This window comes from Diachasma alloeum, unplaced genomic scaffold, assembly GCF_001412515.2.
Source record: "Diachasma alloeum isolate Michigan unplaced genomic scaffold, Dall2.0 Dall_scaffold_00179, whole genome shotgun sequence".
Taxonomy (NCBI): Eukaryota; Metazoa; Arthropoda; class Insecta; order Hymenoptera; family Braconidae; genus Diachasma; species Diachasma alloeum.
Window position 1 is genome coordinate 4,885,980 of NW_021680345.1, and position 26,812 is coordinate 4,912,791.

The window sequence follows — 26,812 nt, forward strand, 5'->3', positions numbered from 1 at the left end:
TGATTCACCGCAGTGAGACTTGCGGACAGTGAAGAGCATCAACAGAGTCATGAGAGTGATCGGTGATGTGCCTGTCTGGAGCTTTCGCAGAGGACAACATAAGATTCGTGCTTCTGGCTATTTTTCTAGTCTGCTACATGCTGGCTGGTGCTCTCCTCTTTCAAACGCTTGAGAGTGAAGTTGAATTACATCAGGTAATATTAAATTCAAAAACTACACGAAATAACTCCGGAACAATCATTGTCACAAGTGTAAAATGATGAATGTTTTTTTAAAGATATTGATCTTAAAAAAAGAGTTTGAGGGAAATTTATCGAGATTTTTTTTTGGAGGAAATTTAAAAAAAATACGAGTTCCAGAGATATTTTCGAAATCAACAGCCTGAAATAATTCTAGAGGAATAATTTTTGCGAATGTGTCGAAGTGGTTCTGGGGAATTTGTCAATAGCCCCTTGAAATTCTGTGGATTGGAAAAATCATCAATTGGGAAAAAGGGCTTTATTATATTTTTCGATGAACAATATTGAATTCTGGGATTTTTCCTTTTGAGAGAAATTTATCGAGATGTTTTTTGGCGTAAATTTTGTGGATTGCAGAGAAGATCTCTTGACAATTTTCAAAAAAATTACGAGTTCCAGAGATATTTTCGAAATCAACTGCCGGAAATAATTCTAGAGAAATAATTCTTGCGAATGTGTCGAAGTGGTTCGGGAGAATTCATCAATAGCCTCGTGAAATTTTGTGAATTGGGAGGATCATCAATTGGGAAAATGGCTTTATATTTGTCGATGAACAATATTGAATTCTGGGATTCTTTTTCTAATCTCCACCAATTCCCCCACGTCTCTGAACTTGATTAATAATTCTCAATGAATATTAACAATCAGGCCACTGAATTTTGGCGTGTCTACCACGTTTTTCGTCGCTACCACCTGCGGAGTAATCCCCAAGCAACGCAGCGACTCAACGAGCTTTTGTACGCGTACAGCAATGCATCGGCGACCGGAATAATCCACAAGAGACGGCGGTGGGACTTCTCCGGGAGCTTTCACTTCGTCGGAACCATCGTCTCCACCATCGGTAATTAATCGTAATGTCACGAATCTTTGCAATTATCTCCTTACTGAGGGATTTTAGGAGAAAATGTCACGAGACGTCCGTATCAAGAAATTTTCACAAATTTTTTGGGGCAGTTTCTAATTAATAAATCTAATTCATTAAACTAAATTCTTCAAAACAAATGGTTTAATTATATTTGAAGACATTTTTCGATGGATATATCTTCGTGACAAAAAGGCTTTAGACATTTTCCCTTTAAATAACTCATTACAAAAATAATGAGTAATAATGACTAAATCTCCAATTTGAAAAATCGAATTTCTTTGACAAAATTTCGTACCTCTCAACATTGCTCACGTAATTTTACACAAACTCAATTAAAACTGTACATGAATGAAAATCATCACATTGCATAACAAGAATATGTAATGAGCAATGAATTTCCAAAATATATTCGAATAAATTTTTCGTTGGAAATATTCTGAATTACAAAAAAAAAAACTTTGGACTTTTTCACCTGAAATTCAAGATAGTGAAATTAATTACTCAATCTCTAATTTAAAAAGTCGAATTTCCCTTTGACATTTCCTCTCAAAATGGCTCACGTAATTTTGAAAAGACCTCGATTAAAAATCGATGCACATGAACATAATCACATTGCGTAATACGAATACGTAACGAAGTGGACGTCCAAAATATATTCGAATGCCTTTTTCGTGAGAAAAATTTTGAATTACCAAAAATCACTCATCACCAATTCAATTCACCATTTTTCAAAAAGTAAAATTCTCAAAAATCAATTCCTAATCATCTCCACAGCCAGTGATACCATACGGAGAGAAATGTTCAGTAAAAATTACGGAACGCTTTGGAAAAATTTCGTGATTTTAGGTAAAAATTACATAACAGTTCCGTAAAATTTCCTACAATCACATTTCGCTCCGGAATTACGAAAAAAATACGTAATTTTTATTGAATATTTCTCTCCGTGCAGAAAAAATCGTTCAGATCTCTTGACATTTCGTTTCAAATGATTCACATAATTCAAAAATTCAATGAAACCCTGACATAAACGACAATAATTGCATTGCATAACAAAAATACGTAACGAAAAATCGATCTCCAACCTTTCGAGTTTCGCCTCATTTTAGTTAACGAAGGGATTAACTCCCAAACGAAAGAACCGCGACGAGAATCCTGGATTACAATCGAGAATCCGCTTATCCTGGACCTTCAATTACCGCGGGAACTGATAATTGTACAGCGTTAATCCCCTCAATCGCGCATTGAATTGAACAAGTGCTCTAGGTGCCTGAGGAGGACTAGGGTCGACGACTGCATCCAGTCGGCGTTTGTGCACTAGAATGCAGCTGAAAAGCGACTAGGAATGTTAATGCTGTCATATGCATACGCACAGTCCCTCCGGCGACCTAGTCTCCGGGTTATTGCGAGACTTCATTAGACATTAGATAAATAGCGAGTGAGAGTAATTCGTAAGAGTTTATTACGAATTTTTAACTCTGTTGAAGGGTATGGAACAACGACGCCTCAGACCAGGGCTGGGAGACTTGCAGTGATTGTTTATGGATTTTTTGGTTGCTCAGGTGAAGTTTCTAGCTTTCAATATTTTATTGTGCTCTAAAAAAAAATTCCAATTGAAATTCTTGCATGTTTATTCAATAAAATGAAGATTTATTTGAAATTGTTTCAATATATTTAATAAGCGGAAATTATCTTTGATTTTTCGATTTTTTTTTGCATTTTTAAGTGAAGTTCCTTTCATCCAATAATATTTTATTCTGTTGTAAGAAAAAGTTTCAATTGAAATTTTTGCATATCTATTCAATAAAATGGAGGTTCATTAAAAATTGTTTTAATTAGTTTAATAAGTCAATTATTTTGCATTATTTGGATTTTTTGGATGCCACGTGAAACTTCTATCATCCAATAATATTTTATTCTACCCTCAGAAAACATTTCTCTGGAAATTTTCGCGTCTTCATTCAACAAAATGAAGAATGATTCAAAATTGAAAAATCTTCACTTTTTTTATTCAAATGATTTTGAATTTGTATAAAAAATTCTTCGTCATTACTCATTAAAAAAAAGATGGACGAAAACTAAAAGTTTATGTCACGGAATTTCCATAAAATAAAACTTGAATATTGTTGACTAATCATCAAACGTATATTCAACTATAGAAGGACATTTTCCCGTTTTACTTCAAGAGAATGAAGATTCGCCTTCAAACCTATAAAATCTCATTTTTTATTTAAAATTGTCTTGATTCTTCATTGAAAAGAAAGACGTAAGAAACGTTACATCGATAAATTTCGATAAAAAAATCTCGGATGTTGTTAACTATTAAATACAATTCCAGGAGGAATACTATTCTTCAATTTATTCCTCGAGCGGATAATAACGTTCCTCGCATGGGGTCTGCGAACAATCCACTTGAGGAGATTGAAAAAGCGCCTGAGACAGACGACGTTGGCGTCGAGACGAGTGGCATCTAGACCCCCCAATAATCCTCGAATGTACCTTCCCGACATTCTCGACGAAGACAACGAGGAGGACATGGGCCTAGACCACTGGAAGCCCAGCGTCTACTGGGTAATGCTGTACCTCACAATCTTCTCCTGTCTCATAGCAGGGAGCGGAGCTTCTCTCTACGCTTTATTCGAGGGCTGGGGGTACCTCGACGCTTTGTATTTTTGTTTCATCAGTTTTGCCACCATTGGCTTCGGGGACTATGTCAGCACGGAGAAGCAGAATTATCCGTACAGTCATCTGTGAGCTCTTTAACAATTTATTCTCCTGAATAATTGGCGAATGATTGCAGAAGATCTCGAGGAAAATGTCAATGAGATTTTTTCTTGAAGAAAATCCTTCAACATTTTCTCGTCAAATAAATAATTGAATAAATTACAGCAAATTAAAACAAATAATGATTCATGATTATCATGAAACGATAATGTGTGATCAAAATAATAAGAGTAATAACAAAAAAATTATTGATGACCAAAAATTCCAGAAGAATTCTTCAACAAAAAGTCTGCATTTTCCCCTGAAATGATTCATTCTGAAGGCAACTACGATTTAAAAAAATCTTGATTTCCCTTTCAGCTATCGAATAACAAACTTCTTGCTCCTCGTTTTGGGCTGCTGTTGCATATACTCCCTCCTGAACGTCACCTCAATCGTGATAAAACAGATGCTCAACTGTGTGATAACAAAATTGAATAAAATAATAGGCAAACGGAGGACTATGGCTGCGCCCCACTTGCCGCGAAGAAAATCCTCGGTATCTGGATTTTATTACTCACGCAGAAGGCACACTAGGGTCAACGGTATATCCAGAAGGGATTCACTGAGGGGTGAGGACAGCAGTGCATCTGATACACCGAGACGAATGTCCGGAGAATTGATATCAATGAAGGATTTTCTCACAGCCAATAAAGTTGCACTTGCAGTTATGCAGAAACAATTGCATGAAACTGCTCAGATGCAGAGAGGTTCACCGTCAGTTGCAACACCCATTCATCAGCCCGTCTTCAAGCCGGGGGCGGTGGGACCACTTGCCATTGCCAGTGAGAAATTCGAGGGCAACTCGTCGAGATAAATTTATTACGCTATGAAAAAATTTGTAGACATTATGTAAAGTATTAATGTTAAAATAAAATTTAAAAATGATGAAAATAATATTCTAAGACTTTATCATGGATAAATCGTAGCAGAAAGATTTTAAAAAAAGCGCAAGAAGTTTCTCGATATTTTTCTCCATCTCAACGAAAAAATTAACGCAATGAGTGAAATTTAGGGATTAAACAGCTGAAATAGCAGTGAAAAAATCCACCAGCATATATTTTCAATACTTCTTTTATTTCTCAATTCACTTTTACTCCTAAAATTCTATAATTTAAATGACACTGATAGATCTCTCCCGGAAACATTGGTTTCACATTCTCAATAATTTCATCACCTCTTACATTACTTCTATTTCGATTTTTATCATTTAACAATGTACATAGTGATCCGTAGAATAAAGGAAATAATGAGACTGTACTAACGACTGCAGAGGCGCAATGGATTGGGACTGACTGATTAAATTCATTACAATTGTTTCAACATTCTATTGTCAAGTGCCTAGTAATTCTCCATTTACATTGTATTTACTCTCTTCGTCTATTCACTGACCAGCGATCGAGTGACATTTTCAAAAGAAAAAATAAATTTTTCCACGTCGTTCTATTGAAGCTCGATAATTCGTTTCATTAAGTTATTTTTTTTTCTCAATTTGTATCACTGTTACGAGATACAATTACTCAACTATCAATTAATCAATATATTATGTATTTTGAGTTTTTGTTCCTTCAATAAAGTCAACGCTAAGGCCTAATGCCCGTTTGATATTGTTTCTTCAATTGAACATAAATGATCAATATTACCCCATTGAAATGAAAATCTAACCATTATTTATCGTCTCTATTGTGCCAGTGCCTCAAATAATTCCATCGATATTTAAAATCCATGTGATCTCTCGTCACACCACAGAAAACACAATTATTCAATTCCAAATGGCCATTTTTTGATAATATTATTCAGCAGCGAAGTGATCCCTCAAAAACGCCTTCAAAATATTCAATCTTGAAGAATTTCCTTCCCTCTCCGACTTCACCACTAGCATGTAACATCGCGCTCGTGTTCCTCGACTCAAAGAAAAATGTTCGTCATGATTAAATTATTGATTCTCAGTGCGTAACGCTCAATTTCCGCTGCCCAGCAAGGGCACCTCGCTCACGAAATCTCGAAGAAAATGTTCAATTCAGTGGTGAAGTACGAAAACCTGAAATTAGTCAGCCATTCCCTGCATTCTCCCCAAAAGCTCAATAAAAAATATCTCAAGTTAAAATTTCCCCTTCACCACTAAATGACACCCTCGCCGATTAGCCCCCTCAATAGGATTCCTTCGTATTCCACACGAATAAACCTCTGTAATTCGAGACAGCAGCACCCGAATGTACCCAAAGGAAAGCCCTAAAATACCGATAATCGGGTGAGCACTGACGTTTCGCCGTCAGCGCCAACAACCTGCAACCCCCAATTCCCAAAAATCCACCCCCGCGAATCCCCCAAACGAAGCCCTCAGCCCTGTCCCCCCTCCAAACTCCTCACCACAACATCAGCGTCAGCCGTTGCCCATTCATCACAATCAGCAACAAACGCTTAATCCCCCAAAACAACGAGATTCATATCTCGTCAATGAAATTGAACAACAATAAGCACTCCAACAGTCGTCGAAGTGCTCCCCAAAATATCTTCAACGTATGTCGCGCATACGCACAAATTGTTGATCTACCAATGGATCAATGCCCCCCTCAATATCAATCAAATCAACATCATTACTGAGTTTAATAATCCTCGGTTTAAATCTGAACTCACCGATATCACACACCGGAGCTATTTCAATGAACTCGAAGTTATTATTAACAAAGTTATTGTCGATGAGATCCTGTTGCACTTGACTCTGCGCCTGCGGTCGATTCCTGGGTCTCGGTACCTGGTCAGCAGGCTCCATGAGGGTAGAGTGCTTCTTCCTCTGGTGCTGCAGCAATTTCGCCTTGCTAGCGTACTGCTTGTGACACCACTGACAGCCCTGCGGAGTGGTTGTCACACTTCCTGCAGCTTGACTGTACGTCAAGTCCCCCAGCATCTCCTTCTGCCTGTTGCTGGGGGGCAGAGCAGCGCCCGGATGATTCTTCACGATGTGCGCCTTCCTCTTGGAGCTGCTCTTGTAAACCTTATCGCAATACTGACAGTAGTAATCCCTCGTCTGTCTGAAAATCGGCAAATTCAACTCGGGTATCGATTCCGGTGACACCTCCGGATGACGCTTAGCAAGATGATTAACAAGCATTCCCCTGCGCTTGAAGCCCACCAGACACTGGTGACACTTGTACACAAATCTGTTGTAATCCGTGGGATTGACCTTTGGTATGAATTTCTTAGCTTGATTACCCTGTTGAAGCCCTGAATTATCGTTATCAGTGGCCATATTCGACACTTTAGAGCTCTCCATTCTCTCTGAATTGTGCATTCTCGTCATGTGCTCTTTGAGCTTGTCCTTCCTCTTGAACTGCTTCTCACAATTAGCGCAATGAAACTGTCTGTGATCGGAGTGCCTCAGCAGATGCATTCGCAGTTTATCGATTGTTGGAAAACGCTTGACGCAGAATTGACACTTGTGCTTGCGTTCGCAGTGATGCGCCCTTATGTGCTTTCTTATTACCGAGTATTTGGTGAACATTCGAGGACAGTGAGGACAGCTGAACGTCTTGTCCTCGTTCCTGTGCGTCTCTATGTGATCCTTTAGTTGGAGAACCTGATCGAATAGTTTACGACACATGGGACACTCGAATGTCTGCTTGTCCTCGCGGTGGGTCTTCAGGTGACAGGACAATGCTGAGTTGTTCATAAATCGCTTGAAGCATACGTTGCATGGCAGTGGCTTTTGGTCCTCGGCGCCGTGCACCAGGTAGTGCTGTTGGAGGCGCACTTTAGTGGCAAAACGCTTGTAACACATCGTACATTTGTGGGATGACAAGACTTTCGATGTTTTCGTCAACTGCTGCTTCTGCTTCTTATGCTGGGGTTTGTGGCCGTGCTTTGACACGTGTTTTATCAGTTCTGAGTGGGTCTTGGAGTCATGTTTGCATTGAGGACAGCGGTGGGTCTTCGAGTCTCCTGATTCGTTGTTATTTTGATTGTGCAGCTCACTGTGGAGATCGAGAAGAGATGCCTTCATGAAGATTATACTGCACTTTGGGCATTTGTATTCTGAGGAATTCTTTCGGGAGTTTTCCTTTTCCTTTGTGTCGTCACTGTGGAATATTTTGATGTGTCGGCTGCGGTTGTACGAGTGGAGAAAGTTCTCGCCGCAGGTCGGACACTCGTAGGCCGTGCTCTCCAAGCCCGAGTGCGACAGCAAGTGTTTCTTCAAGGAATCGTTTCGAGGAAAGGCTTTTGGGCATTGAGGACAGCTGTATGGGAGGGACTGCTCGTCCATCGTCTTCAGGTGCTTGGTCTTGCCTATTCTTGGTCGTTTGCCCTGCTCTTGGTCTTGGGGGTCTGCGGTGGGCTTGAGGATTGGATCCAGGAGGTCGGAATGGATAGAGTGATCGAGTGGTGAATTATCGAAGGCCGAGTCCAGGCAGGAGAAGCTCTCGAGGTCTCCTGACTTGAACTGCTGGGTCTTCGGGTCCTCCAGGAGAGGGAGATTTCGTCTAGCTGCGTAGTCGGGACTGGGACCTGCTCGCAGCTCCTCTCGGGGGGATATGTTGCGCGTAGTTAGGAAGATTATCCCGTCCTTCTGCTGGGAAATTATCAGGTTTTGCTCTTTGTGGGTCTGCGCGGGGCGCACGAAACGCATCCAGTTGGAGGAGTGCTCGTTTGATACGTCGATTTTTATCAGCTCTCCGCCCTCGGTTTCGTACAGGAGGGGGAGGGCGTCTGGGCTGAAACCCTTGCCGTCATATTCGCAGGGCACACCCTCGATCGGACCGAATTGCGTTCGTCGGCAGATGTTTCTTTTCGCGAAAACTCCGTAAGTTTCTTTCGGGGAGTCGCTTAATTTCGCGAGGGAGAGGTAGGAACCCGGCAGGGTGGCCACTGCGCGAGAGGGCACCGGCTGGTCAGCGATCGTTCGCACATCGTGACAGGTGCACTCACCGTCCTTTAAGGAAATTGTGTCGCAGTCATCGCACCAGTAGGTTTTTTTATCAGTTATTTGTCTTTTGGAGTTTGTACTTCGGTTTTCGGGGGTCAGGGGGAGATCTCCTAGCGGCGCCGAGAGCGGGTTCTTGGGGAGGAGGGGAGGGTAGATTATCGAGGGGGGGAGGAGGTCCTTTTCGGGGACGGGGAGGGCCGGGAGCTCCGGGACGACCGCGGGGTCGTCGGTGGGCTGGGGGCGGAGGGAGTTCATTACGGTTAATTGGTCGTCGTTCATCACTAGGAAGTCGCGGGTTAACGCGAATTCCGTGCCCGGGAGGCCCGAGAGGAGGAGAGGGGCTGGCGAATTCTCCAGCTCGGCACTTGTTCCTGGAAGAAGTGGGACGAGTGAGGGAGACGAAACTGAGGGGTGGACAGTTTAGAGATACTGTTGGAGAAAATTGAATTTCGTGTTTTTGGGGAGGAGATCGTCTCGTGATGGAACCAATTGATGATTTCGGTTGAAAAATAATGGGTGATCGAGGGAATGTGAAGGAGTATTGAATAAGTTGGGGGAGTAAGCAATTTTAATTGACAAAAAGTTGGCTGATTTTCATTTTATTTAGATGACATGAATTTAAATGTTTTTCATAACAAATTCGGAGAAAGAAAATAGGAAAAATCGAATTTTTTTAGGATATGCAATAGATTTTCTATTCAATTATTTCATGAAAATTTATAGAAATGAGGACAATTCAGGTAAATATATTATTGATGTTTTAGGTTGAAAAAGAATGGATGATCAAGAGAACATGAAGAAATATTTAATAAATTGGGCGAATAAGCAATTTTAATTGAGAAAAAATTTAAAAGTTTTCATAACAATTCAGAGAAAAAAAACGAAAAATCGGATTTTTTAGGAAATGCAATCATTTTCTATTCAATTATTTCATAAAGAGTGATAGAAATGAGAAAAATTCAGATAAATATATTCTTGAATTTTCAATTGAATGAAAATTCAAAAATTTGTCATTTCATTAAATTTTCAGGTAAATGTGAAATTTCACAATTTTCCCCTCGACTTGAATTTCAATTATTTTCCAACAGTGTCACCTAAATAACAAGTCATTTAAAGAGACTTATCTTCTCCGAAAATAACTCATCGCAAATAGAGAAAATAATGAATTTCCTACCTTGCATCAGAATTAATTCTCCATTGACATCAGCAGCGATTCCCTGTTGACTTCCCCCACCGACAAAATCCGGGACACTGTCAGCCTCCCCCTCCTCGATGTTCGCAGTGTTACCCTGAGCCTCGATAAAATTGATATTAGCCCGTTGATTGCTCTCAGCAGGTATCATCAGTGGAGAAGGTGGACTCTGCAGCACAACCACTGAATTTTGAAAGGGTAGTGAAGGCAGTTGGACAGGTGTGGGTGAGTATCTAGCTGTTGAGCTCATGTTGGGGTCCAGTGGACTGACTCGATGCTCAAAATCAGAGAGTGGCGATGTGGCTCTTGGGGAGAATGAGACCTGCTCGTATGGAAACATCCTGGAGAAGTCCTTGGATTGGTCCTCGGCGAACTCGACAGTGAGGAAGAGCAAGCGATTGGGGTTTTTTCGTTGGTCGATGGAAGTCGTGGGATTTGTCGTCCATATCTCGGGGAGATCGCGGGTTTTGTCGAGCAGGGGAATCTCCAGGGGTCCTACAGGGGCCCCCTCATGAGGGCCCCTATCATCCATGACTGGTTATCACGATCTTTTGAACCTAGGGGCAGTCGTCAAGGGATGGACATTGCTCCATCAATCTGATTCGAGTCCAAAGCTTACGATTTTTTAACACAAATTGTTACAAGCCCACAAATATCACATTGTCACAAATTGTTGTGACACATGATGGGTTGAGGGATGCACTGGGTAATAGGAAAAACCAATTAACTCAGCAGATCAACACAGGAATGAACAATTCAATAACTACTCGGTTTAATAATGGGCGTATTTTAACACCCACACAACATTTTCTCTGCAAAATGATCTATTACACTTTATGGGCGCTGTTAAAACATTTTGGCTGAAATTTCCGGTAGATTTATTGGAAATTTTTGTCACTGTCCACTGCAATTCTGAGGGATTTCGTCATTGAAAATTGAAAATTTTATAGAGAAATCTATGGAAAGTGGTAATTTTAATGCAATTATCAGAAAAATTCAGGTCGATATGTTCTTGAATTTTCAATTGATTGAAAATTTCAAAAAATTTGAAATTTAATAATTTTTTCCCCCTAAATTCAATTCACTGTCAACTCTCCGTGAAATTTCAACGAATTTCATCATTGAAAATTCCAAAATTTATGGAAAAACCAATGGAAACTGTAAATTTCAGTTGAACTATTCCGCCAAAAATTAACAGAAATCGAAAAAATTCAGGTAAATATCTCCTCGAATTGAAAAAAAAATTAAACACTAACAAGTTTGAACTGTACACTGTAGAATTCACATTGCACAGTGTGAAATTGGAATGTAACGCCTCAACGTAGTACAATAAAATCCCAATTTACATACAATTATGCACAAATGATGTGCATCATTAGAATGTGTGGATTCCAATTTCTGCTGAGAATATCCCAATGCAAAACAACACACGTATCAAAAAATTAAGTCACTCCATCGTGCACAATAGGTCGTTTTTTCAATGAAATGCTGTGTCAGTGTTGAAGTCTTCCTCAAAAGTTAATGATTCTCAAACACAGATCACAATAACAAATTCATAGAGATTGGGGGACTGATGGGTTGGAGAGGGCAGATACCCTGGGCAACAAAGGAAACCGATAAACTGTGGTGATCACCAGAGAAACGAACAGTTGAATAACTACTCTACTTACTAATACATGAGATCCAGGAATGCAGTGATAATGATTGAACTTACCTCTTAAAAATATAATTCTTCAGTCAATGGAGTAACTGTGGCTATCATTTTGCTCAATCGTCAGCGAGGTTGGGTTAGAATTGACTGTCAACTGCAAATTTCTGATTCACACGCACACACACGAAGCTTTTGACGCACTGTAGGTCACGGATGCCTAGACGGGACACGATTGTCGGAAAAATTTCCAGTCGATAAGAAAGAGAATCGCGTTATCCTCGTGACAATCCTCTCATGAAGTCGTTCAGTTCGTGCACAACACGTGTTCGCTGATATTGTTGATTATTCAATTGTTTACTGCAGCCAAAACTCTATTTTTTTATCGTTAAAAAATGCCTGCAGACGCTAAAGTGAGTGTTTCGACTGAGGATGACGACAATACGGACAAGAATCCTTATGGTTATCTCAATCGAGAGGATTTCACCTCTGAGAAGTACAAAATTGAAATTCAGGGACTGCCGAAGTACTATGGGATGAAGGAGTTGAAGACCTTGTTGAATAACAAATTGGAGTTGGACTCCAGCAAGGTGAAGCCACCGAAGAGGGGGAGTGGCTGGCTTTTTGTGTGCTTCAAGAGTGAGGAGGCTGTCGACAAGGCTATCAATACCATCAATGGCATGACTTGGAAGAATTGTAAACTTATGGCGAGGGTAAACATAAAATAATTCGATTTTTTATGCTAATTATAAAATTCAGGAAATTATTTCGTCAATATCTCCGGAAGGAAGGGGTCTTGAAAAAAATATCAGGAAACCTTTCTCGAAGGAAATTTTACGCTCTTTGAAAAAGTTCTTCTCAGATTTTTTCATAAAATGATTAATTTTCGTGATATTTGAAGATAAAAAATAATTTTAGACTCGAATTTGCATTGGAGAGGATAACAATCTGTTTTTAATCATTAATAACTCGAGATTGGCAGAGCGAAATTCGACAAACTTGATTTCATCTTCGAGATCATTTAATTGTCTTTAAAACGAGCCCTGATTTCTCTTGATTCCATCGTTCGTTTACAAAATATCGAACATTTGAGCAGCTGCATTTTGCTATAAAAATCCAATTCACCAATTTTCCCAATGAACAATTGCTATTTATGACTCTCACACAATCAACAAATATTCCCATTAAATCCCCAAATTTCCTCTATTCGTTCCCCTCACAGAAAGCAAAACCAGCCCCAGATCCTTTCATAAAACGAAAGATGGAGGCCGAAAACGACTCTGCAAAAAGGCAAAAATTGGAATCCGAATCAGAGACAATTTCCCCTGAGCTTCAAGTAAAAACGAGTACAACTCCCCTCTGGGACATTCCCTACGCCAAGCAATTGGAGTTAAAAACCAAGGAGATACGATCAGTCCTGCAGAAGCTGGGTCAGACCATATGGAAGCAGAATGCGCCCCTCTCCAAGTGGATTCAGCAGCAAGAGACCAAAAACAATGGCTTGATCTGCGAGCTTCTGCCAATTCTGAGTCCGTCCGTGACAGAGGGGTACAGGAACAAGTGTGAATTCACAGTGGGAAGGAGTCGCGATGGCAAGGAAGTTGTCATTGGCTTCAGATTATCCAGCTATGCAGCTGGATCGACAGCTGTTGGACCCATCGACGACCTGTGCCACATTCCCCAGAGCATGAAGACAGCTGTCAAATTGTTCCAAGGATTCATCAGGGAATCCAAACTGGAACCCTTCGACCCAGTGAATCATCAGGGATACTGGAGGCAAATCACTGCCAGAACAACCAGATTAAATCACCTCATGCTGATTGTTGGAGTTCACCCTCAGGAGCTGAGTGACGAGGAAGTTGATAATTTGAAGAGAGATATCTCGAGATTTTTCGAGGAGGAAGAGGGGAAGGAGGCAAATGTTACGTCCTTGTATTTCCAGACAATCAGTAGGAGGTAAAATTGAATTTTTGTCACGTACATAGAATTGGGGTTCTGCATGATTTTTGTTCTATTGGAAAAAGAAAGTGCTAATAATCAATAAAACTTGAAATGGCCCAAAGGAATTTTAATAACTTAAAAATCAGAATTGTTGAGGAATAAATGAGAATTTTTGAGAAATTAAATTATTTTTTCAGAGACTCTGGAGGAGAGGGAGGAGGTTCCTTCCATCATCTCAGTGGGTCTGAGTACATTGAAGAGGAACTGATGGACATGAAGTTCAGGGTATCCCCTCAGGCGTTCTTCCAAGTTAATTCTCAAGGAGCTGAGATTCTGTACAAAGCAGCAATTGATCTAGCTAAACCGAATAAGGATACGTCGGTGCTGGATGTTTGCTGTGGGACTGGGACTATTGGACTCACTTTTTCGAAGGTTTGTAATGTCATCATTTTCATAAATTGGAACATGAAGTGATAAGTTGAATCTTAATTTGCATTGATAATGAATTATTGTAGGGGATCATAACGAGAGCTATTTCATTAATATTTAATTCGGATAGAATAATGTGTTCAAGAGACAAAATTCGAGTCAAGAAAAATTTAAAAATCAATTCTCCACTCTTTATCACTAAAAAATCATTTTAAAAATTTTTCAAATTCAGTTTTTTCAGTGATTTGATGATTTTAACCGTTAGTTGACATTTTTTACAGCATTGTGGAGAAGTTTTGGGACTAGAGATGATACCAGACGCGATAAAAGACGCGAGGGAGAACGCAAAGATGAATAAAGTCGATAACTGTGAATTTTTCATTGGAAAAGCTGAGGATATACTCAAGACTGTTCTCCAGAGGACTACAAAGCCTGATGTTGTGGCTGTCGTCGATCCTCCACGCGCAGGATTGCGTGAGTACCCTCGTACCTCATTAAAGGGATTTATTGCAATGATTGAATTGTTTTTTTTTTATTCCAGAGCAACAGGCCGTTCTCGCCCTTCGAAAATCGAAATCATTGAAGAGATTGATCTACATCTCCTGTGATCCCAAAGCTGCGACTAGAAACCTCGTGGATTTGGCGAGGCCGACCTCGAAACAATACACTGGAGATCCCCTGGTGCCTGTCAAAGCTGTACCTGTTGATATGTTCCCTCATACTAATCATTGTGAACTGGTATTTTTGTTGGAGAGAGTGTCTATAGCTGACAAGAAATAAATTGAGTTTATATTTTAAATCGAAAGAAGCTTGTGTTGACGGTTATTTTATCAATTATCAATTATCCTCCTCAACTATTCCCCAATTTAAGAATTTTTTTTACTGAAATTTGAATGAAGGCAGTTCGATATTCAAAACATGTATGAATTATCAGAAATTTTCATTAAAATTTCACTAATTTACGTGAAAACAAGAATTTACTGAAAAATAGGAAATTTAATTACTTGTTTAGATCAATATTCAGTTCTTTTCACAACATTATCATCTAATGAGATTACAAAAAAATTATTTAGCTAAAGTAATTTACAGAAACATCACATCTTAATTTATCGAGATTCGAATAATCACATCCATTAATTTCTAGACAGAAATTTTCAACGAAATATTGAAGATATACTTCTATTTCTCCTACTTCTAAATAATATAATTCAATGTTTCATCAATTTGTTACTTAATTTCGCTGGATTTGGAATTTTTTCATTGCATCCCCATTAATTTTTCCTCCTCAGTCCCAATTCGGTAGTGAAGCGGTAAACCGAGTTGAGTCGATTTTGACTATTAGCCAGTTTTCGCAGAATATCTCGGAATCTAAGAGAGATAGCAAAATTTTTCTCATGACTTTTTTTATAACGCTCTATTGGCTCTACGAAAAAGGTCATGACAAAAATCTTGCTATCTCTTTTAGATTCCGAGATATTCGTCAAAAACTAGCCAATAGTAAAAAACGACTTAACCCGGTTTACCGCTTCGCTACTGAATTTTTCTTCCTTAAATTTTTCACAATTTGTGATTGAAACAATCGCATCAGCTCTCACACTGTCTATCACTCCCACACGCATTGAGCATCAGTGCAGTCTCTACCCCAGTGGCGGAAGAAATTCAGTCATGCCGTGATCGTCGAACTCGACAGATCGACATCACCCCAAATTCAACCTCGCAAATTCCGCCTGAAAACAACTATCTTTGTACCTCTTGTTACAAAAAAAAAGTTCGTTCAACCGAGTTTGTGATAATGAGGGTCTCTCGACGAGGAAAATTCGCTCGGGGGCATTAAATTTAATGAAGACCTGGCTGCGAGTCGCTCACCCCGGAGAAATAGTGCTTTATCTCGCGGAGGTTCATTTGCAGTGTTTATCATTAAAATTCATATCTCGTTCTTTTCGTATTTACATTCACAACGCTGCGAACTATCTCGGGAGGAATGAAGAAGGGTTTACAATGTGCATGACATGATCATTTCCACAACGATGTAGAGAAACAAATCGATCGGAAAAATCTAAATCTGTGCGGATAAAGAATTCAGAATTTTTGTTTGGAAGAAAAATCATTTTTTCAATTCGAAATGACAGCAACTGAGGAAAATCAACCCCTCATCACCACCCCCACCCCTTCTACGAGCACTCAGAGGACTTCGTATGATTCCGTTGCCTTCGTAAGTAAAAATAAAAATGATAAAACAAAGCAGAAAGAACAGAACAAAACCATCATCATTAGAGAGCCGAAATTTGAAAGTTTTTTCCATCAGAAAACGGTGAATATCTCCTGAACGGTTGATGATAGGGAAAAATGTTATTGGAACTTTTTTGTAGGAAATTTAATCACCTAAAAAAAGTTCGTATGACATTTTCTCCTGAAACCCCTTGGTCTCGAGATAAATCAGAATTAACGAAGATTTTTTAGGGTAATCGTTCGATTACCGGAGTAATAGATAATCTTTCATTTGGAATTGATGATAACGAGGAATGTCAAGAGACAAGGGCTGAGGAGGATCATCACCGGAAGCCGTAGTGGTTCCGGCGGGCTTCCCACTGAAAATCGAGAACCCATGGGGAGATTAGGCGTCTCGAGCTGAACTGGGGTTCCCCTTCACTCTTCTATGTTTTCAGCGTATCCTTCTGTATTCAAGTCCTATCTCCTCATTCTTCGGAGACTCGGGACTCGTAAAATTATGAAACTTTTATTATTTAAGATAATTGGGGCAATAACTGATAAGAACGAGTCGTAAAATCACTCCTCTCATTCACTTCTCTCTTTTTCATTCCTAATTACTGTTTTTGTTTTGAAAATATCTGTGGAGTGAGTGGATTCATCGAAAAATGTGAAAACATCTTTTTTGAAGAGAATTAAATTCCCCGTAAAGAATATATTATGACTTTTCTGGTTGAAGTTAGTCAGTTCTGAGATAATCTCATCTTTAACACTGATTCCGTCTTATTTATTAGATTAATTCTATCATTTGCAATTTCAAAATTTTTGAGCCTAAATTGTCGGTATTTTTTTTTTTTTATTTTTGTCGAGTGAAAACGTCGAAAGATTTTTACTGTAGACAATGAAATACTCTCCACTCTACTTTTCTGATTCTCTACTTTGAGATTTTTCTCTAAAACCCAACGTTTCAGATATATTTCCAATTGAATGAATTAATACATAAATAGAATAAATTCACTCTGGAATTATTTCCAATTCTCTATCAGACGAAGGGGAATGGCCATCACACGGACTCCCACGGTTCCAGCACAGAGGCTGTCCTAAGAATGGAGCCAGTGGTCTCAAAACACGAAATCCACCCCCTGTCAGCCACCAACGACAGGATCACCTACACTTGGAGCGAAGTGAACGTCTACTACACGGCGCGCAATGGCAGGGCCTGGGATCGACTATTCCGGAGGAAAAAACCGGTTGAGCAGAGGCATATTCTCAAAGACGGTGAGAATTCAATAAAGTTGGTGCATACGGGGGAATGAAATATCGTTGAGATGAAAAATGAGAATGCCGATGGTGAGCGAATGTAATGGGATGCTGCGTCTCCATTGTGGTTTAATGCGGCCGCACACTCGCGATTACTTAACGCATATGCGCTATTTATGGGACATTTACGATGAATTATCTCATCGCTCGTTATTTCAAATTGAATAGATGATTAACTGAATTGTAGAAAAAATTGAAGGAATTTTCATTTTCATTGTTCTTTCATTTTTTTCTGACGAAATAAAATAATTAATACCTATTTCGTTGTCCAAGATAATGAACTAGGAATAGTTATTTCAGATGGTATTGCATCCTGAGAAAAAATGTGAAATACAATTTCTACTTGAATTTCATGAAATAGTCCAGGCCTGAATTTAAGTAGAAATTTTTTAGCTCTCAATTCTTTCGTTATTTCAAACTGTTATTTAACTTATATTATTTAGTTATGGAACGTCCTGACATTCTTCTCATCCCGAGGTATAACATCCACTCAATCCAATGATTAATTGAATTGCAAAAAAATTATAGAAATTTTCAGTTCAATTGTTTTTTCATTTTTTCTGAGGAAATAAAATAGGAAATATCTGTTTCGTTGTTCAAGATAATAAACTAGGAATAGTATTGCATCCTGAGCAAATCAAATAGTATTGCATCCTGAGAAAAAATGTGAAATACAATTTCCACTTGATTTTCACGAAATAATCGAAGCAGAAAATTTTCAGCTCTTAATTGTTTTCGTTATTTCAAACGATTTTTTTTATTTAGCTTGTGGTGTGGCATACCCTGGTGAACTACTAGTGATAATGGGCTCATCAGGCGCAGGGAAAACGACTCTATTAAACGCCCTGACGTTTCGCTCATCCCGAGGCATAACAGTCTCTGGGACAATGGCAGCGAATGGCCGGCGAGTGACATCGAGTGTACTCACGTCGAGAACAGCTTATGTACAGCAGGACGATTTATTTGTTGGGACTCTCACCGTACGAGAGCATCTGCTCTTTCAAGCCATGGTGCGAATGGACCGGGATATTCCGTACAAGCAACGGGTGAAAAGGGTCAATGACGTCATATCAGAAGTAAATTATTCATTCAATGACTTAAAATGACGCGTCCACTGCTCATAATGTCTCGATTATCTCGAGAATGAATGGATTTACGACGAAACTACATAGAACATTTTTTGTAGCCGAGAAAATTTCCTATAAAAATGGCTTTATGGTATTTTTTGATAGAACCACGCGTTCTGGAGATAATCTCCCGTTTAAGAAGATGTATTTAAAGATCTATTTTTGATGGTATCGTTTCACTGATTTGTGATTAATTATTAAGTATCCCGTCATTAATGTCACGGATAATTATTTATTTTTCAATTGATTGATCCAGTTGGCCCTGACGAAGTGCAGGGATACGATAATCGGTATCCCCGGACGCGTGAAAGGGCTCTCCGGCGGAGAAATGAAGAGATTATCATTTGCTTCTGAGGTACTCACCGATCCGCCACTCATGTTCTGCGACGAGCCAACATCAGGGCTGGATTCCTTCATGGCGCATCAGGTGGTGTCTGTGTTGAAGGCACTGGCAGGTCTGTAACACTTTCAAGAGTAAGAGAATTTCAATCGTCTTGCGGAAGAATGGACAGATTTTTTTATTCTTCAGCTAGGGGGAAAACCATCATCGCGACTCTTCATCAACCATCCTCGGAGCTCTTTGCGCTTTTCGACAGGATTCTCCTCATGGCAGAGGGACGGGTCGCTTTCATGGGGACGCCTGAACAGGCTTATGCTTTTTTTAAAACGTATGTGGATTTATTATTCTTCGTTTTAGCAGTAAAATAGTGGAAATTGACAATTTAAAAATTACATACGATTATTTTTGCGCCAATAGGCATTGTTAGACAAAAAAGGAAGTTTCATGGACAGTTGACTACTAAATTTCAGGACAGTGACGCTAAATACGATTTAGGGGAAAAAAATAATGAAAATCCAGTAAAATTTCATAATTTAAGCTGAAGTTATTTGAATTTTCAATCTAATATGAATATTCAATGCCAAATTACATTAAATTTTCAAAGAAATCTGAAATTTCATGATTTCGTTGATTTTTCCACGAAATTCTGAATTTTCAATAACGAAATTCCTTGAAATTTCAGTGGTAATTAAATTCGATAAAAATTTATAAAAAAATCTACCGGAAATTTCAGACAAAAATTTTTAACAGCGTGCTAACTCCGATGCGTTTATAATTCTCATACTATTTATTTATCTTGTAATTGGCTTCGACTGTCTTGACTTCAATATATGAATAAATAAACAAATAAATGAATAAATAAATAAATAAATTTTTTCAAACGGTTCAATATCGAAATTCTTATTCAAGCCAGCAAACTTTAAATGATAAAATCATTATAAAAAGTCCGCAAACAGGTTCACATGGGGCTCAAATGAAAGCCCTGCTGTTCGACTACAAAATTAGAAAAGCATTTCACTGGAGAAACAAAACCCAAAGTTGAATATCCTCAATTACATGATCACATGATTATCGATTAATATTTTTAGGATGGGAGCTGTGTGCCCCAGCAACTACAACCCCGCGGATTATTTCGTCCAAGTGTTGGCAGTGGTGCCAGGACGCGAGACCTCCTGCAGGCACACAATCAACGCAGTCTGCGATGCATTTCAGAGGAGTGACAATGGGACTAAAATCGCAATCGAGGCGGAAACGATCCAAGGGGAATTCGAGGAGTCTCTGAGGGCTTCCGAGGGGAAAGACAATGGGAGGTCACCTTACAAGGCTTCCTGGTGCGAGCAGTTTCGCGCAGTCCTCTGGAGGTCATGGTTATCGGTGATCAAGGAGCCTATTCTCATCAAAGTTCGACTGTTGCAGACGTTTGTGAGTCGACGAAAATCCACATATTCATTTGCAATCATTTTTCCTCTCAAATTTCTTAGAGATGAATGAAAATTAATGGATGGGTTCTCATAAAGAGAGAAATATTTAGAGCATCATCACAAGATCCACTTAATTCGACAGAAATAATGAAGAATAAAATAATGTTCAGATGGTGTCTCTATTAATCGGAGTGATCTACTATGGGCAAAGGCTGGATCAGGACGGAGTGATGAACATAAATGGTGCCCTCTTTATTTTCCTGACGAACATGACCTTTCAAAATGTTTTCGCTGTTATCAGTGTAAGAAACTACTCAAATACCATATTTCATGATTCGTTTCGTGCAATTATCTCGATAACGATCCGGCTGAGCGTAAAATGTCACAAAACCAATTTTGTAGCTCAGGAAATTCTGCGTGAAAATGTTCTTATGACATTTTGTCGTAGAATCACTCGTTGTTGAGATAATTTTATTGTTAACAGAAAGTGTGTTGGAAATTTCCTCAAAAATTATTATGAATTATTGTAAGAAATTAAGGAATATTGGAAATTCATCAAGTATTGTTTCAATTAGGTCTTTTGCGCTGAGCTACCCATATTCCTACGTGAACACAGAAACGGAATGTATCGAACAGACATTTATTTTATCTGTAAAACTCTCGCGGAGGCGCCGATCTTCGTGGCAGTCCCTCTCCTCTTTACGACAATAGTCTACCCAATGGTCGGATTATATCCTGGGATCGATCACTTCTTCATCGCCGCTGGGATCATGACGCTCATCGCCAATGTCGCCACTTCATTCGGTAAAACGTTTGCTTCTGCTTTGAATTCAATTTTTTTTTTCGAGTTAATGAGGGAGAGGGGTTTATGGAGTGCGAGATATTCGAATCTAGTGGGATTGTATTATATTCACTCACACCTGATAGAGTTACGGGGAGCACGGTGATCGCGTTACACGAGTTCTTGCACGAACGGTCACTGTTCCAATCGGTAATCTCGAATAATCCGTTTTTTATTTCGATGGGGATTGCGATGTCATTCATATCGCAGTTGATAATTTTTTGGGTGCAATTTCCGGTTCATTTCTTTGGGATTTCTGTTAAGTGAGGGTGACACTGGCATTTCGGAGAATTTCGGCGTCGAGAATTCGCAGTTTGATGAAAAATCAATGGAAAATGTAACTTTTGGGTCAATTATTCCATGAAAATTTATGAAAATTGGAGAATTCGGGGTTAATTGGGGCTCAATATTCATGTGTTGATTGAAAATTTAGGTAAGTTGAAGAATTCTCGACTTTCTGCTGAGAAAAATTGAAATTTCATGATTTTCATTTTTGATTTTGAAGGGAAATCGTTATTAAGTGACAGTTTTAATGGAATTTCCAAAAATTTTGTCATTGCAATTATCAAAACTTTAAATTGCAGTTGAATTATTCCATGAAAATTAATAGAAATCAGGGAAATTCAAGTGAATATATTCTAAAATTTTTAATTAATAGTAAATTGACCGTTTTTTTGGATCTGAATATTCATCTTTTGATTGAAAATTCAAGTAAGTTACGGAATATTCATGTCTTTTGCCCAAAAATTTAGAATTCCATAGAATTTTAACCCTGAAGCAAATCAAATTTCGCTCTCTTGAAAATCATTACTAAATTGTCCACGAAATTTCAATTTTTTTATAAGAATGTAGACAAAAATAAAAAATGCATATGCATAATGTAATCAATCAATTTTTCTGTACTCTTTGTTACAGGGTATCTCATCTCTTGCGCAAGCACTAATATTTCTATGGCTTTGTCTGTTGGTCCTCCCGTTATCATTCCATTCTTGTTGTTCGGCGGATTTTTCCTGAATACAGCGTGAGTTTCTTCATCCCTTTTATCATTAATTAAAGTGAAATTAATATACAATCAACCGATTTGTCAATTCTTCTGTGAACAGTTCTGGAAGGAAGAGGATGAGACAAAAACCTCGAAAAATACTTTAAAAAAATGATCTTAAACTCAATCGTAATCCAAATAATTAAACAATTAACGAGCGAAAGTATATTGAATTTATTTCAGTAGACGACAAGCTTCATCTTTTTTCGACTGGAGAAAAATATCGTCAAGCCTTCTGTAGAAAATTAAATTCTCTACAAAAAGCTCTGGTGATATTTTAATTCATCCCAAATCCCAAATAAAAAAAGGAATTGTTTGGAAATTGAATTTTCTACAAAAACTTCTCATGACTGTGCTGTCTACAGCTAATAATTACTGAGATCATATAAATAGTTACTGCATAAAAAATTGAATTCATCTCTCATTCGTCATTATTCCTCCGCTTTTTATTTCTCGTAATTTTTTTACTCAACAGATCTGTCCCCATATACTTCGAGTGGTTCTCCTACCTGTCATGGTTTCGTTACGGTAATGAGGCACTACTAATTAACCAGTGGTCCGAGGTTGAAACAATAGCCTGCACGCGCAGTAATGCGACCTGTCCCAAGACCGGCCACATGGTTCTGCAAACCTACAACTTCACCGAGGTTTGTGGTCATTCCGATTCAGTAATTCTTAGCATCCAATTTCAATTGTCATCTCCGAAAAATTACAGGGTAAAATGAAACGCGCTTCACTTGTGTTTTATTCCTCATTGTTTCAGGGGGACTTTAACATGGACATCATTGCCCTCTGCGCTCTCATCGTCAGCTTCAGGTTCTTCGCGTTTTTGGCATTGCTATCGAAAACTTTACGAAAGACATGAGAGTATTTGATGAAGTTAAGAAGCCATTGGTCCAGATTTTCTATTTCGAATATTTCTAAATGGAGAAAGTTATTTCAATCAACTTATTTCCATCAATTTTTTCTGTTACAAATAATTATTTTTAAGATATAGAAATAAAATGACAAATAAAATGAATGAAATAAATTACATTTTTTGAGACAAAGAAATGTATTTTGACATCTCACTTATGGGATCATCTTTTGGTCTTTCGTATTTATATTTGCTTGAAGAATAGAATACTGTCTGTAATTTGACTATTTCAGAAGTTCTAAATGCCTCAATTATTGTATATATTCAATAAATTGAAATAATAAAATAAAAGATGAAAAATAAATTGATGCAATGATTGAATACGTGTTATTTCTTTCATTTGTCCATTCGCATTCGGTGACCGTACGCTCGGGAGATGATTGGATTGAATAATAAATGATTCGACTGACAATAACTCGAAATTGGTTCCGACTGCGTTGACACCGCAACCTGTCCCTTGAGATTTAAAATCGTACATTTTCCAGTGGCGTTTCCTGCCAGTGCGTATAGACGTCCTGACCACCTCGATATCGGTGTCATGACAAACCGGTTGATAGGTACACCGTGCGACCGCATCACATTTTGTATGTTATATAAATGAAAAAAAACAGTGAGGGGAGAGGGGATACCGCCCCATGAAAATGCAGGGGGGTATAAGATTTTGAGTGAAATGCCAGCATGGGAAGTGCGGGGGACACCTGATATCACTCACCACGAAGTCATTTCTTTCAACTCTGAACCACACTGAGAGAAAAAAAACACGTTGTCAAACGAATCTTGTTTGGGCCAACAAAATCGCTAGTTGAAAATTGGCAAAAAAGAATTTGTTTCGTTCGAATTTGAAAGTCTCAAACATGAATAATTGCTCTGCTTTCGACAGCAACGAAAATTTGGCTCAAAGAGGCGGATAATTCACACCAGACAACTAGGCTATCAAGGTTAAGTCTAACTACTATCTCAAGGATTTTTTAGCTCTTTTGGATTTAGAGATGTTGGCTAGGAGAATAAGAACTAATTTGAAATGTTTTTTCATCGTTTTTTCATTTAGCCACCCCGTGGGACGTCCTCATTAAGAGAAACTTATTAATAATGATCCACAGAAATGAACATGAGAAATAATCAATTGTACATGACGTTGGGAGGGAATTTTTAAATTTACGTGACGTATTTATGTCATTTTTCAATGTTGTAATCTTAAATTCGATTTCAGATTAAATTTCTCAGGAAATTTCTGACTTATCTTGATAATTCAAGGAAATTTAGTTCTTTCGTGTTCAGTAGATATGAAAATATCTCATACACTGATAGAATGATTCATTTATTCCAAACGAGATTTGTTAACTATTAACGAATGGTAGAGTTGAATATGACCAAATGAATATTCGTTAATAGTTAACGAATGGTTCACTTGAATGGCGAAAGTCAAGTCAAACAAGGCTCCTCAAATATACATTCGTTAACTGTTAACGAATGAACATTTGGTGGAACCGAACTGCTAAATCTATTTTTACGACAAAAAATTTTCATTCCGGCGCAAGAGAATAATTCCTTTGATTGATTCATCGAAGCGACTGTTTAATTTCCTGAATTTCTCTCATTTATTTCTTCTACTTTAGTATTTGATGCTTTGATGATGATCACGATCAATACCTTTAATTAATTCACCCTAATTGCGATAATCGTTTATAATTATTTTACAGAATTTTTCGATTATTGATAATTGCAAAACTTTAATTAACAGACATGTAATTTCATTTCATTCTTCCAGGCGATTGTTTAATTTCCTAGACGAAATTCTGTCTCATTTTTTTCCTTTTACTCTAGTATGGTCATGCCTTGATGATTATTACGATAAATATTTGCAATTTTTTAATTATTATTTCATTATTATTTTGAATAATCGTCGATAAGATTTTTTTGCTAAAGGAAATCTCATTTCATTTTAATCCTTTCATTTTAGTATTTGAAGAATCGTCGATTAGATCTCAAAAATTAATAATTCCGGAATTTCAATCAATGGCCATGTGCATTCACTTCATTTTTTAAACATAACTTTTCTGTATTTGTTTACTCCATCAGAAAGGAGTATTGCAAGGCCGGTGCAAGTGTAGGGTTTCAGTGTTCAGTTACATTAATCCTTCAGATAGATATCTCCCTCCAGAGAAATTAAAAAATAAGAGAATGATTTTTCTACTCTGACGAGTGAACTATTCTTGGAGTAGAGATTAGTCAGAAGATCCATTGATACTCATCGGATTTGTGCACTGAGTTACACAGTCTATCGGTCGTTTCCCCCTTCATCGCAGAGCTGAACCGGTGCTGCGTTTCTCAATCCCTCGCGGGGCAGTCGGGTTCGGTAACTAAGAGGTCCCAGTCGCGCTTCAGCGCTAAGGTTTCCCGAAGGGAATGGGTGGCGAACCCGCCGCAGTGGTGTTAATTCATTGAAATATCTTTAGTGTCATTGAACCGAAAAAATGTGTTTCTCATTGAATAGCGAAATAATTAAATAAATTAATTCATCAGTTGAATTGTTAACTAATTAAAAAATTAACCAGGGCAATCGGAAAATTCCAAGAAATTTAATGAATGCATTGTGGAGAGAGAAAGTGAGAGAATTCCCTATGAATTTATTTATTTATTCGTAATAATGGAATTCCCGGAAGATCGCGAATCCAAGGGATTTCTAATGAGGCCTTTGACCCCTGGGGCTACAGGGGACAGCCAGGGCGTCACTTTATCCTGGAGAGATTTGTCGGTTTACGCTGTGGATCGAGGAAGCAGCAGTATTTGCAAACAATTAATTAATAATGGTAACGACGAGCAAAACCAGTGGATTTTTCTGAGGAATTGCGAGTCAAGTGAATTTACAATTGTGTTTTAGTTCGTGGAGTTCTGAAACCGGGGGATTTAACCGCGATATTGGGAGGGAGTGGCGCAGGGAAGAGTTCTCTCATGACAGCACTTGCGTATCGAACTGCGCGTAAGTTAATGCCACACGTATACTTGAGAAAATAATTTGTGAGATGGAAGAATTTACCTAAAACGATTGTGATAATTTCTTTTTATGAATCTCATTATGTTGGAGATCTTTGAAGTAGTTTAAATGGAATAGTTTAAATGGAATTTGACTGGTTTCAGTACGAATTTTCAAACCACAGGCCATTTCTAAATTCATTATAGCTTTGACTTTCAAAGTTCCCAACAAAATTAAACTGTTTAAATTGATTTATGACTTCCACGAATGATTGCCAGCTGGCGTAATAGTGCATGGAGATATAAGAGTAAACGGGCACCCAGTGGACCCCAAGTACATGAAACATCACAGTGGATTCATGCATCAAGAGGATATCTTCATCGGTACAATGACAGTGCTAGAGCACCTGTGGTTCATGGTAATGCCCAGTCAATAAAATCCCCATCAGACATAGGTGGCATTATAAATTTTAGGCCGTGACTATTCGCACCATTGCGTGAATCACTCCCGTACACTCCATACACTCCACGCATGCGTGAAGTTTGTGTGTTTCACGCAGCCGAATTTTCATACTGCTGTGTATTTCACGCAGTTGAAGTTTCATACTACTGTGTGTTTCACGCAGTTG

At 38.4% G+C, this 26,812-nt stretch overlaps 5 protein-coding genes across 5 annotated transcripts in view; 4 read left to right on the forward strand and 1 right to left on the reverse strand.

The window, feature by feature from the left end:
* The first annotated feature begins 51 nt into the window (after positions 1-51).
* On the forward strand, positions 52-5,440 carry LOC107041101 (potassium channel subfamily K member 13). The gene is made up of 5 exons (XM_015261494.2): positions 52-194; positions 888-1,080; positions 2,589-2,663; positions 3,440-3,851; positions 4,186-5,440. The coding sequence occupies exons 1-5, from the start codon at positions 66-68 to the stop codon at positions 4,679-4,681; spliced, it is 1,305 nt and encodes a 434-aa protein (XP_015116980.1). The 5' UTR covers positions 52-65; the 3' UTR covers positions 4,682-5,440.
* Positions 5,441-6,222: 782 nt separating this feature from the next.
* On the reverse strand, positions 6,223-11,760 carry LOC107041064 (PR domain zinc finger protein 10). The gene is made up of 3 exons (XM_015261431.1): positions 11,692-11,760; positions 9,960-10,534; positions 6,223-9,156 (listed from the first exon to the last, which is right to left on the reverse strand). Exons 2-3 carry the CDS (start codon positions 10,507-10,509, stop codon positions 6,380-6,382), a joined length of 3,327 nt encoding a protein of 1,108 aa, XP_015116917.1. The 5' UTR covers positions 10,510-10,534; positions 11,692-11,760; the 3' UTR covers positions 6,223-6,379.
* A 173-nt stretch (positions 11,761-11,933) lies between these two features.
* LOC107041311 (tRNA (uracil-5-)-methyltransferase homolog A) lies at positions 11,934-14,775 on the forward strand. Its single transcript, XM_015261807.1, has 5 exons — positions 11,934-12,338; positions 12,848-13,581; positions 13,764-13,998; positions 14,277-14,469; positions 14,537-14,775. Exons 1-5 carry the CDS (start codon positions 12,021-12,023, stop codon positions 14,773-14,775), a joined length of 1,719 nt encoding a protein of 572 aa, XP_015117293.1. The 5' UTR covers positions 11,934-12,020.
* Positions 14,776-16,117: 1,342 nt separating this feature from the next.
* On the forward strand, positions 16,118-23,518 carry LOC107041035 (protein white). The gene is made up of 11 exons (XM_015261395.2): positions 16,118-16,207; positions 17,250-17,481; positions 18,289-18,599; positions 18,907-19,105; positions 19,180-19,318; positions 20,079-20,412; positions 20,582-20,713; positions 20,987-21,215; positions 22,168-22,273; positions 22,770-22,941; positions 23,058-23,518. Exons 1-11 carry the CDS (start codon positions 16,118-16,120, stop codon positions 23,157-23,159), a joined length of 2,046 nt encoding a protein of 681 aa, XP_015116881.1. The 3' UTR covers positions 23,160-23,518.
* Positions 23,519-25,857: 2,339 nt separating this feature from the next.
* The window catches only part of LOC107041045 (protein scarlet), a 12,703-nt gene continuing 11,748 nt past the window's right edge, over positions 25,858-26,812 (forward strand). Inside the window, exons 1-3 of the mRNA XM_015261407.1 lie at positions 25,858-26,020; positions 26,092-26,190; positions 26,463-26,602. Coding sequence (XP_015116893.1) covers positions 25,858-26,020; positions 26,092-26,190; positions 26,463-26,602 — 402 coding nt within the window. The remainder of the gene's footprint in view (positions 26,021-26,091; positions 26,191-26,462; positions 26,603-26,812) is intronic.

Coding starts and splice junctions, on each gene's coding strand:
- LOC107041101 (XM_015261494.2), top strand. CDS start 66: ATGTGCCTGTCTGGAGCTTTCGCAGAGGACAACATAAGATTCGTGCTT. Junction 1,081..2,588: donor AACCATCGTCTCCACCATCG/GTAATTAATCGT, acceptor ACTCTGTTGAAG/GGTATGGAACAACGACGCCT. Junction 3,852..4,185: donor AATTATCCGTACAGTCATCT/GTGAGCTCTTTA, acceptor TTTCCCTTTCAG/CTATCGAATAACAAACTTCT.
- LOC107041064 (XM_015261431.1), bottom strand. CDS start 10,509: ATGGATGATAGGGGCCCTCATGAGGGGGCCCCTGTAGGACCCCTGGAG. Junction 9,157..9,959: donor AGAATTAATTCTGATGCAAG/GTAGGAAATTCA, acceptor CACTTCTTCCAG/GAACAAGTGCCGAGCTGGAG.
- LOC107041311 (XM_015261807.1), top strand. CDS start 12,021: ATGCCTGCAGACGCTAAAGTGAGTGTTTCGACTGAGGATGACGACAAT. Junction 12,339..12,847: donor ATTGTAAACTTATGGCGAGG/GTAAACATAAAA, acceptor TTCCCCTCACAG/AAAGCAAAACCAGCCCCAGA. Junction 13,999..14,276: donor TTGGACTCACTTTTTCGAAG/GTTTGTAATGTC, acceptor CATTTTTTACAG/CATTGTGGAGAAGTTTTGGG.
- LOC107041035 (XM_015261395.2), top strand. CDS start 16,118: ATGACAGCAACTGAGGAAAATCAACCCCTCATCACCACCCCCACCCCT. Junction 19,106..19,179: donor TGTGTTGAAGGCACTGGCAG/GTCTGTAACACT, acceptor TTTATTCTTCAG/CTAGGGGGAAAACCATCATC. Junction 20,714..20,986: donor ATGTTTTCGCTGTTATCAGT/GTAAGAAACTAC, acceptor TGTTTCAATTAG/GTCTTTTGCGCTGAGCTACC.